The 14,818-nt window shown below is 31.6% G+C and overlaps 1 protein-coding gene across 1 annotated transcript; it reads left to right on the top strand.

The window, feature by feature from the left end:
• Nucleotides 1-379: 379 nt before the first annotated feature.
• Nucleotides 380-1,008, top strand: LOC101005828 (60S ribosomal protein L7a). The gene has a single exon (XM_009205746.4). The coding sequence runs from the start codon at nucleotides 395-397 to the stop codon at nucleotides 938-940; it is 546 nt and encodes a 181-aa protein (XP_009204010.2). The 5' UTR covers nucleotides 380-394; the 3' UTR covers nucleotides 941-1,008.
• Nucleotides 1,009-14,818: the final 13,810 nt, after the last annotated feature.

The raw sequence follows: 14,818 nt of genomic DNA, 5'->3' as shown, positions 1-14,818 counted from the left end.
TCAGTTAACTCTGTAAAATGTTAGATAATGGTATCAACTTTATCTTTTTGCTATAAAGATTCAACAAGAACAATAAAAACATTTCCTAGCACACAGTAATTATCAAATGATTCTTACTTATTCACATTAATCATACTATTCATATCATCATTTTATTATTATGTTGTCTGTTCTCCAAATTAGTCCTTTCCTCACTTTTCCTTTCTTTATTCACCAAATTCTCCAATGATTTCATATTCTCTTTCTGCATGTTCAACTATCATGCTCATTTTGCCTTTTCCTGGACCCACATAGGAAATTGCTACTAATAAATCAATCCCATTAATATAATTACTTGTTCTGTTCCCATACCTACACTTGTAAGAGATGCCGAAGAATAAACTACACAACGAAAATGCTAGAGTCGTTAGCAGCTACCCAGCTGCTTAAGCTGGCCCACAAGTACAGACCAGAGACAAAGCAAGAGAAGAAGCAGAGGCTGTTGGCCCGGGCCGAGAAGAAAGCTGCTGGCAAAGGGGATGTCCCCACTAAAAGACCACCTGTCCTTCGAGCAGGAGTTAACACCGTCACCACCTTGGTGGAGAACAAGAAGGCTCAGCTGGTGGTGATTGCACATGACGTGGATCCCATCGAGCTGGTTGTCTTCTTGCCTGCCCTGTGTCCTAAAATGGGGGTCCCTTACTGCATTATCAAGGGGAAGGCCAGACTGGGCCGTCTAGTCCACAGGAAGACCTGCACCACTGTCGCCTTCACACAGGTGAACTCGGAAGACAAAGGCGCTTTGGCTAAGCTGGTGGAAGCTATCAGGACCAATTACAACGACAGATACGATGAGATCCGCCGTCACTGGGGCGGCAATGTCGTGGGTCCCAAGTCTGTGGCTCGTATCGCCAAGCTCGAAAAGGCAAAGGCTAAAGAACTTGCCACTAAGCTGGGTTAAATGTACACTGTTGAGTTTTCTGTACATAAAAATAATTAAAATACAAATTTTCCTTCAAAAAAAAAAAAGAAAAGAAATTCATGATTTCCAATATCTGCTGTTAGTTCAACACCACTTGACAATTCGATTACAGGTCACGAATCACTCTTCATTAGGCCCTTTGGTGGTGACTACACACTTTCACTATGCTCTCAAGTCTTTTGTATATCATTTTATCCACATTATCCACAGTATATAAAATGAAAACAGACACCAACTTGCTAAATTTCATATACCTCTCATTTACGAATTCATCTACCCTTGAACTCATGGATATTTTCTATGTTCCTTGAGATGGACAAAAGTTGCCTCTCTGAAGTCTAAGTCATTTCCCTGGTTTTATTTTATCTCAGACTCTTTTAATCTCTTCTTGGAAACTACTTTGTAACTCATGTTTGTTTCTTTGCATTGAAATACACAGGCTCCAATGTATTTCCATTAAGACAAAAAGAGAGAGGGAAAAAAAAAAAAAAACCTTAAATATTTTTCCTTCAATTTCCTACTCTTTCCTGTTATAGTCAAACTATTAGCAAGAAAAGTCTGTGGTCACTGTCCTGATTTTCTCAGGATATGTCTACACCTCAGTCGTCAGCAGTTTGTTTTCCATTTATTCTATTTACCTTTCCACTAAATCTATTTTGGTAAAATTAGTTTATTGGAACATTATTTATAATGGTGACTAACCTGTGATAAATGTCATGTAGTGTCTCCCTACCTCTCTCTCTCTTTATTCATCTGTCATGTGTTTTGACCTCCAAATTCAAATTTATTTTGAGAAACAAAGTAAACATTTTTAGAGCAAAAATGCATGGTGCTATGTTCTCCATTCTGTCTCTTTTCACTGCATAGAAGAAACTTAGGGATAACCAGGGATGGTATCATGTTTTCATCTAAATTGAACATGGCTGATGAAGCTTTCTAATGCTGCCTTAGGAAGGTGTTTTTGGTTTTGTTTTAGATTGTGGCAGTAATTTCAAAAATTATGGATATTGGGAGAACTTTATTCAGTGTAGTATTCTTTGGCTTATTAATTGCATGGCATTATATAACTTTCTAATATAATATAGTGGCTGTCTGTCTGTTCTAATCCCAAGGCTCTAGGGGTTCTGCAGAGCCTTGTTAATGGCTGCTGTGGCTGGGAGGGACCTCATAGACCTCACAGACCTCAGAAGCAGCATCTCCAACCAGGGCTGTTTCATCATAACATATATCCCAATTACATATTTTAATCAATTTTGAATCTATTTAAATCTCATTGAAGGGCTTAAATTTTCAAATTTAAAAGTTGTAAGACATATACCTGACATATACATTAGAGCAATAATCAGTTTTACTTACAAAGTTATAAGACAGGTAATATTATTACCTTCATTCTATAGAGAAAAAAAAGCGCATAGCTTTCAGGTATAAATGCTAAAGATGACTCAGTTGGTCATAGCTAGAACTGAACTCAGATCAATCTAATTTCAAATAATTTGTTTCTATGATACCAAAATAAAATATGATGTTTTGTCTAACACAGTGCGTGCCTGGCAATAGTAACAAGTAAGTAGGGGCCTACACAATTTCTGTTATCTAGTAAATCCTCAATTATAATATGATTCTTTCTTATATTTACAAAATGGTTTAAATATTACAAAGTTTTTATAAAGTCCTGGTTTTAGTTGAAGCCCAATGCACTTCTGTAATGTACACAGACTAGATAATAACATTCTCGTTTTTCAGATAAGAATACAGATACTTGTATAAATAAATGGACTTGAACATAATTAGCAAGTGGCACAATTATTTGACTTTTTGCATTTTCCCCACAAAATCAGAGTGATTTATGGGAAACATTTATTTTGTTTTGTTATTTTTGAGACAGGATCTCACTTCATCACCCAGGCTAGAGTGCAGTGATGTGATCAGAGCTCACTGCAGCCTCGACCCCTATCCCCGGCTCAAGCGATCCTCTCACCTCAGCCTCTGTAGTGGCTGGGACTACAAGCACATTACACTACACCTGGCTAGCTTTTGCAATTTTTGTAGAGTTAGGTTTTCGTCATGTTGCCCAAGCTGGTCTCAAACTCCTGGGCTCAAGTGATTCTTCTGCCTCAGCCTTCCAGAGTGCTAGGATTACAGATGTGAGCACTGTACCTGGCCAAACAACAATTTTATATTTCACTCATAGATGAGAATAAGAAGGGCAATGTTATAAAATAGTTCAAAACATTCTTACATAATACTACTTGATAGTATCAATTATAACCCATCTTTTCATTTTTCCTTTAGCTTTAAACAAAATTTTATTTAAAACAGTTTTTTTAATCTTGAAGTTCTGACACTTAAATATCCTTATTCTGAGATTAAGGTGTTTTTTCTTTCTTTACTGAAAATTTTGAAGCAATCAAAATGATTTTCACTATTATCCACCCCTTTATTGCTTTGTCTATTAGAATCTATACTCAAATGTGCTGATTTCACATCTGTTATAAATGATTTCTGCTCATGTCACAATATAATTCTTCTGCTTAAAAAATAAATTTATATGTTCATTATAGCTTGGTTTTTAATAGGCTTTAATTTTTTAGAATAGATTTTGATTTACAGAAAAAAATGTGCAGAAATTACAGAGTTCTCACATATCCACTGTTCACCTCCTCACAATTCTTGCTAACATCTTGAATTAGTGTGGTACATTTATTACGCTTGATGAAACAATATTGATACATTGTTTTTAAATCCCATAGTTTAAATTAGAGTTCAGTTTTTGAGTTGTACAGTTCTGAGTGTAAACACATGCATAATATTCTGTATGTGCATTACAGTACCATACATAATGTCTTAGTTGCTTCCAACTATTGGCAATTATGAGTCAAACTGCTATAAACATTCATGTGTAAGTTTTTGTGTTCACATAAGTTTTCACTTCACTTGGGTAAATATCTAGGAGCAAGATTTCTAGACCTTGTATTAAGCCAAAAATGAACTCAGATAAATTAAATAGAATTCTCACTGAAATATCCATTGTTTGGATAAGTAATGAGCACGTCAGACCAAAATCGAGAAAATTAAATATTTTTTAAAAACTGTTTTATTGCTGTCTCTAAATGGAAGATTTATATATATTGCTGTCTCTAAAATGGAAGATTAATTCTTTTAAAAAAATGAAGATTATTTCTTTAAAAAAATGTTGAAACAAACACTGATTTTCTGTGGGAATCTAATTGCTGAAGCTACCCTTTTAATATTTATGGCTATAAATGCTTTAGATAGCTGTTTCTTACATGACCCATCGTATTGTAATCCAGTGTGAACGAACATTCCGGTCCAGAGGGTTTGTACAAAAAAGTAAAGGCTGAGAAACATACCACCCACCAGTAGACAAATGTCAAAACAAAATAGCTAGAGCTGTTTGCATCCTCCTCGTCTGTCACTCCAGACACTGAGAGTGGTGTCTTTATAATGCAAATAAATAAATAAATAAATGCAAGAAAAGAAAAGAAAAAGAAAGAAAGAAGAAAACAGTTTGCCATATATTCGTTTTTGAAAATCATGAAGCACAAAGGTGGAGATGGAGAATATGCATCGCAAATAGCAGTGATTAATATACTAAAACAATATTGTCTTTTTAAATCAAATATCAACATATTGTGACTTCTAATATTGATGGCTTTCCTATGTACTTTAATATTATTATTTAAATTATCTTTAAATTGAAGTGTGTGAGTGTTCTCTGTACATTTGTGAGGTTAGATTACTAGGACTTTTAACTTTGAGACATAAGAATAATCAAATAATTAATTAATAAATGTTCCCTTCCAACTACAAGAAAGACAGTATGCTAGTAGAAGAATGAATAATCGGTTAAATGAGTTAACAGCATCCAAGGTCAGATGTTTCAATTTTCACTCTTGAATTAAGTTAACGCAAGTTTCTAAAACCAAAGAATTTAAACACACACACACACACACACACACACACACACACACACACACACACCCCAAGTAAATATAACGTAGTATTTTGAGATGAAAATATTGAAAGCCTAAAAATTCAAATCCCTTTATTCTGAGAAAGGAATTCAACATTACTGTAACTTAGTTTTCTCACCTATAACATGGAAAAACAAATATAGTTGTTTTATAAATTAATTATTGCCACACTCTTAAATACAGTGTGAATTATTTACCAATAGTATTACTATAAGATATTCTTATTTTGTTGTTGAATTCTGTTGCTATTACTGTTAAATCTTTCATTTCTGTTTGTATGTGTTTCATACCATCACATATTGTGCTACATACCTACACAAGAGGAAAAAAGTTTGCATTCAACACAATTGTATTTATTTACATTTTCTACTTTACACTTGATACATTGCATTAAAATATTCTTTGTTTTCTTTCTCTAAGATTCACTGTGAACAGAGAAATATGTATTATTATTTTTTATTTTCAACTTATTTTTAAGGCTGCTGTAAGTATTGCCTGCATATTATTTAAAATACGTGTAAAGTTCCTGGAATAATAAGTTTTGATCATGCTTCACTTTTGCTGTGAAAAAGACCCCACTAATATACCACTTTACCTGTGAATTTATGTGTGTAAATACATTACATGTATAAATATATACATGTTACTACTGAAGTAAAGCATAGAAAATATGCAAATAAAGCTATTTATAGATAAATTATTTGTATAAATATATGATTTTAGAAATGTCATCACAAAATGTAAAGTAACATTAAAACGATGAAAATTTAATGAACTTTTGAAAATTATTATTTTGTATTTTCTACTTGGCTCCCTCAGTACCCTAAGAAACAACTCATTTTAGTGTCCCAGTATGTACCGTTTAATGGTATTTCTATGCTTTTCCTGATTTATAACAAGAAATAATATTAACCTGTATTTAAGGCAGGCATTGTCCAAATGTTCACAGCTGATATTTCAAAATGTGGCAATAAAAGTCAAAAGGAAAAGTGATGTTTTTATGTAACAGCAAATAGAGTATAAGTACTTTTATTAAAATAAAAAAGTGTCTATGATTAAGTTTACATAAACAATCAATTCCCTAATTTACAGTCCTGTAATAGGAAATACCTTTATATTGAGTTTTGCTGTAATACACTTTACTTATTTTATTCAATGGCAAAATATCAAACTAATTCAAAACATTAGTCAGAGTTCGAAATTTGCTACATTAAATTTTTTATTTCTTTATTGGGTAAAAATTTAGACTACTGAGAATAATATCCATCATACTGACATATACTACAAACAAATGCTTTGGTGGTTATCAAATACCTCTGCTTTGTTTTGACATTCCATCACCTTCAAAAGCTATTTATTGACTTATATATCCTACTACTACAAACACTATGCCTTCTTTGGAAACTGTGTGTGACAGAACAAATGAACACTAGTCATAGCTTGCAAGAGCTTTATCATATAATTCAGTTTATAAATACATTGACATAAGTCTATATTAAGCAAATGAGGATTTGCTTATTTATTTTTATTTTTGTTTGATTTTAATGTTAATTTTACTATATTTAAAATTGTATACAAATATTTAAGGTAAGTGTCCTTAAGCTATCAAGCAATAAATAAATTACCAGGCATCTAACAAAATTTCATTCTTATACATATCTATGTGACATGACTTCATCCTCATATGGTGAATCACAAGATAAAATACTTTAGAAAATGATTTCATGTCATGAAGGATTTTCGTGTTTTTTTTGTTTTTTATTTTTTTGTTTTTAAGTCAACAGTATTGCTATTTTAGTTGTTTCTTCTTTTCTTTTTTGGTATTATATTATTAAAAGCTTTAACCATTCTCATATATACAGGGATGCAAAATAAAAATAAGATTTTTTAATTCAGACTTTTATAGAGTTTGTGTTTGGTGAGTGCCCTCGGAGCATGTTGGTTCATTCCCTTGAGTACTCCGGGGGAGCCAGGTGGCTAAGCGGAAGTTGGGCTTGGCATCCTGTGGTCAGCAGGGAGTCAGACTGAAGGAGGACACCGAAAGAGCTCCTGCTGAAGGAGGCCCTTTCATGCTAAGAGGGTCTATAGGAATAAGATTTTATAATTTCTTCTGAACAATGGATTTATTCCTTCTGGTCCACGAGTAGTACTAAGAGGATCGTATTCCCTCTGCCTGAAGTAGGACACTTTTGTTATTTAATTATCACATCAGCTTTTCAGTCATCAGGGAAGAAAGTAATTAATAAAAGCTGTTGGAAACAGTCCACTTCCCATGTTTCGTTCACCAAGATTGTGTTTTCTTTAGTTCTGGGGAAAGTAGCGAACACAGAGTATCCAATTTATTCTGCTGCAATTTCATCGTGAAGATACAAAATAGCCTGCCTGTCTGCCTTATACAGTATATACCTAGGGTAGTGTTTCTCACATTAAAGCCCACAAAACACTGGTGTTTCCTGAAAGTCTATCAGCTGTAAGTTTTGAGGTGAAAACAGAATTAATCAATGATATCTATGTAACAAGTATAAAACATATAATTATTATCAAATATATAATTTTCCCATGATATCTTCCATACTTTTATTTATTCCCACTTGTCAAAACCATGTTATTTTTTATCTTTTTTTAAAATTTAAGCTATTTAATTTTATACTTCCGGGAACGTTGCAAAGATAGTAAAGAGCTCTCATATACTCTTCACCCTGTTCCCCTAAAATATGTTACGTTAAAAATAATATTAATTTACTCAGAAAATGTTCAGTTAATAGAACGTATTGCTTGGTTAGTGTATTCTCATGTAGTTTCCATATACTTTTTTCATAAGTTAATATTGCTTTGCGTAATATGTCTCTAAATCGCAGAGAGATATTGGTGTCTCCAAATTAAATAATTAAAATAGAAAGTTAATAAAAAATAATAAGATGCTAGAGCGGTGGTGCATGCCTGTAGTTTTGGCTACTTGGGAGGCTGAGGTTGGAGGATTGCTTGAGCCCAGAAATTCAAGACCAGACATAATGAGACCTTGTCTCTAAATAAATAATTTTGAAAGCCCCTTGTCAGATGCATAGTTTAGAAATATTTTCTCCCATTCTACAGCCTGTTTGTTCACTCTGTTAGTTTTTTTTTTTTTTATTTTGCTGTCCAGAACCTTTTTAGTTTAATAAAGTTCCATTTGTCTATTTTTGGTTTTGCTGCATTTGCTTTTGAGGTCTTAGTCATAAATTATTTGCCTAGGCCAAATCTAGAAAAATTTTCCCTAGGTTTTCTTCTAGTATGTTTATAGTTTCAGGTCTTGCCTTTAAGTCTTTGATCCATCTTGAGTTTATTTTTGCATATGGTGAGAGATAGAGGTCCAGTTTCATTTTTCTGCATATGGCAAACCAATTCTCCCTGTACCATTTATTGAAAAGAATGTCCTTTCTCCAGTGCATATAAATGCCAGCTTTGTCAAAGATCTGTTGGATGTAGGTGTATGTCTTTATTTCTGGGTTCTCTATACTGTTCCATTGGTCTATGTGTTCATTTTTATACCAGTGCTATGTTGTTTTGGTTAATATAGACTTGTAGTAGAATTTGAAATTAGGTAAGGGATGCCTACAGATTTGTTCTTTTTGCTGAGAATTGCTTGGCTGTTTGTGCTTTTTCTGGGTTCCATATGAATTTTATGATTGTTTTTCCTAATTTTGTGAAAAATGACTTTGGGATTTTGATAGAAATTTTATTGAATCTGTAAATTGCTTTGGCAGTGTGATCATTTTAATGATATTGATTCTTCCAACCCGTGAGTATGGGATAGTTTTTCATTTATTGGTGTTGCCTGCAATTTCTTTCATCTGTGTTTTGTAGTTTTCCTGTAGACATCTTTTACCTCCTTGGTTAAATATATTTCTAGGTATTTTTTATTGCAGCTATTGTAAATGAAATTGACTTCTTGATTTAATTCTCAGCTTGATCATTATTGCTGTATAGAACGCTACTGATTTTTCTATGTTGATTTTGTATCCTGAGACTTTACTGAAATTACTTGCAAACCTAGGAGTCTTGCAGAGTCTTTAGTGTTTTCTAGGCAGAAGATCATATTGTCAGCAGAGATATTTTGACTTCTTCTTTTCCAGTGTGGGTGCATTTCATTTATTTCTTTTGCCTGATTGCTCTCACAAGCACTTCCAAGTAGTATGTTGAATAGGAGTGGTGAAGGTAGGCATCCATATCTTGTTACATTTGTTAGGTGGAATGTTTTCAACTTTTTCCCTTTCAGTATGATGTTGGCTGTAAGTTTGTCATATATGACATTTATTATTTTAAGATGTGTTCTTTTGATGCCAAGTTTGTTTAGTGTTTTTATTAAACCATGATTGATTTTTCATCAAATTCTTTTTCTGCATTTAATGAGATGATCATATGGTTTTTGTTTTTAATTCTGTATATTTGATGGATCACATTGACTAATTTGGGAGGAACTAACATGCAGAATCTACAACAAACTCAAATAACTTAATGAAGAAATAACAAGTAGCTCTATTAAACAATGGACAAATATATGAAGACATTTTTCAAAAGAAGATATACAAATGGCCAAAAAGCATATGAAAAAATGCTCAACATCAATAATCATCAGAAAAATGCAAATAAAAACTACAATGAGATATCATCTTACAGCAGTCAGAATGATTATTATTAAAAAGTAAATTAGAAAATGATATTGGTCCTCACCAATATCTTTTGGTGGATGCAGAGAAAACGAAATGCTTATCCACTGTTGGTGTAAATTTAAATTAGTACAACCTCTATGAAAAACAGTGTAGAGAGTCATTCATCAGAGAACTAAATATAAAACTACCATTCAATCCAGCTATTCCACTATTGGGTATCCATCCAAAGGAAAACAAATCAGTATATCTCAAAGATACCTGTACATATATGTTTATTGCAGCACTATTTACAATAGCAAAGATATGAAATCATTCTAAGTGCCCATTAATACATGATTGGATAAAGAAAATATAATATATATGTATAGATATATTAAAATATATCTACATTTACATTACATATTGCATTTACATTATAAATACACATAATATATATTTTACATTGTTTTATATCATATTAGATAAATATATAGACCTAATGTATATATTTACATTATATAATATATACATTATATCATATATTTACATGTACATAATAAATATATAATAATACATTGTATATTTTATATAATTATGTATATGTTATATATTTTTATATAGCACATTTAATTATTATTGTATTCATATATAATTACATTATTTATATAATTATTATTCTATATAATAATTATTATAAATTAAGTATTTATTATGTACATATAAACATAATGTATATTATATTGTCATATATGAGTGATAGGTATTATTAATAATATATGTTATTTTAGATATATTCATAATATAGCTCATATGTGTTTATCAGCCTGATTTCCAGTGGTCAGTATCAACATTAAGGTGATAGTGCCATCCTTGGGTTGCCAGAATATGCTTTGCCTACAAGCACAGCTGGTTGGGATTGGCTTGAATTTAATGTCCATTTGGAGGCAGCCCCTAACCAATGATTGACTGACAGGTATAAAACTATAAATACTCCAGTTACCTTGCCTCAGGATGATTTTGAAGCATATTTTATACTGTTTCCAAGATTTCCTTGACAAGTTTAAGCTTCAGATACTCCCTGCAATAAAGTCAGTTACTCACTGGCTTAATAATGCTTCCCTATTGGGAGAGTTCACTTTCCTTCACTTCAGTTTATCATTTTCCCTCTGCTCCTCCAGTGTCTCCCCATCTCACACGTTAACAACGTGTGTTTCATTCTTCTATAAGGGTCTGCTTGTTGGTGGGGATGAGGAGAGAGGATGGATATCAATTAAAATAACTCATAACATTTATGATTATTTAACAATTTATGATGGAGACCTGTGCATTTTCTACTAAGTTAAAGCATTTAATTTTCTAGATTTTGGTCTGACACGTTCATTACTTATCCAAACAATGGATATTTCAGTGAGAATTCTATTTAATTTATCTGAGTTCATTTTTGGCAAATATCCAAAGTTCTCTGATAAAACTCTAACGAGTGAAATTTAATGACTTATAGCTGCCGATACTTTCTAATTTAGTAGAAATACATAGTAAGAAACAGTTCTAATGAATATAAAATTTAGCTTAAGTTATCTGTCACCTAACCAGAGATCCATTGGTGAGTTTACAAACAATGTAGTACCTGACAATAATATGAAATGATTATGGCTACTAGTGTTTAGTAATATCATATTTTAATTTTATGATATAAAATTATGATTAATGACTTTCTTAAAGTTCCTAAAATATTTTTGCTCCTGTGAGCTGATACTCATTAATTGGAGGTCAAATGCCAAAACTGAGTAAAATAGGATTAGGGTACCTGTGCAATACTCTCAACCACAGCCTTCAAATAAAGGAAAACCAGAGCTTTAACTACTTACGAATTCATAACACTTCCAGCAGAAGGGAGTGGTAGAAATGAGTTTTAATATGAAAAATTAAAATAGGATTTGCACCTGTCTGTATTCAGCTCCTTACCCAATTCTAAAAAAAAATTTTTTAGGGGTGAATTGTTTGGAGAAGCAAACATATCTCTCAGACGGAAATTCTTCATCAATATCAACATCAACATTAAGAGATGAGGAATTTAATTTCCACTGACTGAATGTGAGATCCTTAAATGTGAATTGTCACTGTTTCTTATTCTCAGTGCACATACTTTTCAGGGTACAAATGTCATGTTTGATATTTTAAAAGTGTGAATTGGTTATCTATCTCTGTCTACCTATCATCTATCTACATCACTTATCCTTCTGTGTGTGAGAAATAGACTCCTATTATCCACGCTAGCTCATATAAACTTTCCATTGAGTTCTCACAGCAGCCCAAGCTCTTCAAAATGACCTACAAATAGATTAAAGTCATGTTAAATAATTTAAAAGATTCCATATTTTCTGGCTTTTGTGTAATCAAACTATCAGCAGGCAGTATGAACTCAACAGTAACCTGGTTAGAATATATTCTTACGCGTTGTTAAAAATGGAAATAAGGATTTTATGGGTTTTTTTCACTCTTTGTTGAATTTTCAATCTTTGTAAACAGGATATATTATTAGTTGTTGATAAATGAGCTACTGAGAGTCTTAAAATTATACTGTCATACTCTTCTGAACGGGTATTGCTTAATTTATAGTAACCTGCCATTTCTTATCTAGCAGCTTTGCATTCAGTGTTTCATGTAATGGACTCCATTTCTTTCCATAAATTTATGTTCCACATTATCATGGGTTTTGTTTCCCTGGTAAAACTAGAATCAAAATATCACGAAAGAGAGAGGGAAGAAACCAATTCAAAGAAAAAATGTACTTACAGTCCTGTAAGAGATTACTGGTTTCATTTTTTTATCCTGTAATAAATAAAATGGCTAATATTGTCTTAACTTGGAGGTGACCTTACTATACTTTAAATAATGAAAGAAAAATGATTTATGGTGATGCATTTTATGCTATTACATTTGGACATGTATAAATGATGTGCGGAATTTCTATAATGCATCAATTTACCCATGTTATCTAAAGGTACAGTACAGTACCTTTCTCTATTTGGCAGACCGTGCACTTCTGCTGTATAAAATATACCTTAAACTATACTCAGAACAAAATGTCCATAATTTATGCTGTCATATCAGTACAACCTAGAAAATATATGTTTAATTTTATTTAATGAAGTAAAACTTCTGATATATGACAATGCTTCCTATAAACATTTTACAAACACCTAGAAAAAAGCAAGCATCTGTATATATATATGATATTTTCTATACATTGATTGTTAGATGTGAATTTCATTTTTATATTATTTCATTGTATTCTTTCTTAGTTTAATTTAAAAAAGTTATTTTAAAGATAGCTCTTTAGTAAAGTTTAGGGAAAATGTATTAAATGTCCAGATTATTTTCTAAATTACTAAAATAAAAATATATATGTCAGAATATATTACATATGTAATATACATATATATGACATCAGAGTTTCATTATTTACATTAGACACAGTTAACCTGATATATAGGCATCTTGTGATATTCATACCTATAATTAAGAGGCAACTTTCCAGTGTCTGTATAGAAAGACTATTATCTAGAAATACTCTAGGGGCAGTGAGGATAACTACGTTAGAGGAAGCAATAGGGCTTAAGAATGCTGGAAGGGGTCAGGTCTCAATATCATCATTGCTTATAGTCAGTACAAATAGGCTGATTACATATCATCACTGCTTATATCAGGGAAGAAAGGTTACTTTCACACCAGTAAAGTTCATTGTCCTGGCCAGATTAGAAATACAATATTTTTGAAGGTAGGTATCTCTTGTGCATTTATTAGCTTAGATTTGTTGTTCATTTAGCTCATGGATAAGTTTCTTTAGGAGTTCTGAAAATGTGTTATTTCACTTTTAGAATGCCAAATTTATTTTTTTCTCAGAAAACATTGTTTTATTTAATTCTGTGCTTTCCAGGTTCTATGTTGTATTGTGACATTTTTGGTTGAAAGAAAATACATAGACATAGAACATCAGCAAATTTGATATAATGTTAAACATTATCATCTAGCTTTAAGTTTGAACATCAGTAGTTTTAATTTCAATAATTCTTAAGCTCTGTGGATTAAGATACCTGAAGAAATGATTACTTGTTTTTCTAATTAAATGAGTGTTAACATCCTTACTTATAGTATTGGTTAGCTGATTCTTGTTATGAGAGAAAAAACATAAATCTTTGTATCCATTATCTCACCATTTAAATAAGAATGACAAATTATTAGTATCTGCTCTTGGGTTTCAGCTCCATTAAAGGTCTGACTTTTTAAATAATATTAAAACAACTCTTCAAAGTCTGAATTAACTTTCTACCCATGCATGTAATTTTAGAATATTTTATAACACTATTTTTGATGAGTTATAAGGTTTTTTGTGTTTTTAATAAAATATTTTAATATACATTCTGTAAATGTAAGCCAAACCAAGACTGAGTCATCCTACAAATTTAACAGAAGAATTAACTTTACAAAATAGAATCATGAATACATGAATGTACAACTTTTATTTTCACTTTTCTTCACTGTATTTTACTTCACTTTTATTTTGTGTGCTGTTATCCTTATAAAATTAATTTTTACCATTGTATTATTTTTACAATGAATACTTGGGAAATACTAATAATTTCCTGTTTGAAAAATTTTGACTTAGCCATAGTATGGTTTAAAAAAGGTATTTGTGTTTGGAATTCCACTAAGTATAATGTATTCTCTATTAAATAATTTTATTAATCCAGCTTTAAAGATGCTTTATAACTAACTATATTGAATGAGTTTTAACAATCCTCTGAAGCCTCTATCCTCTTGGGAATTTGTTTTTGCTAGACAAAATGTGGACATTATTTAGGAGATATAAAGTTTCTTAGAAATTACAAAAAGATGGGGATTAGCTCTATATGAGAATATTTCAGAACACAATAGTAAAAATATGGGAATCAGAAATTTCAGATGTTTGTGCTGGATTGCTGTATTTCTTTCATTTGCTTTCTTTGTCCTCTGCTTTATTCTCTTTTCCGCAAAAGGATTATTCAGATTTTAAATTAATTGCTCAAGGAATGCTGGATCCTTACCACTAATCTGACTTGCATGGGATTGTGTACACCACCTGCGATATTGGCAGTAATATTATCCTCTCCTCTTCTGCATATAAGGAACAATATCACGGAGAGATGGGGTGTGTACATCCCCTGCGCTATTGAGAGTAATACCATTTTTTT

Source organism: Papio anubis, chromosome 6 (assembly GCF_008728515.1).
Source record: "Papio anubis isolate 15944 chromosome 6, Panubis1.0, whole genome shotgun sequence".
Taxonomy (NCBI): Eukaryota; Metazoa; Chordata; class Mammalia; order Primates; family Cercopithecidae; genus Papio; species Papio anubis.
The sequence above is the reverse complement of the archived record's forward strand: the minus strand, read 5'-3'. Positions and strand labels throughout refer to the sequence as shown.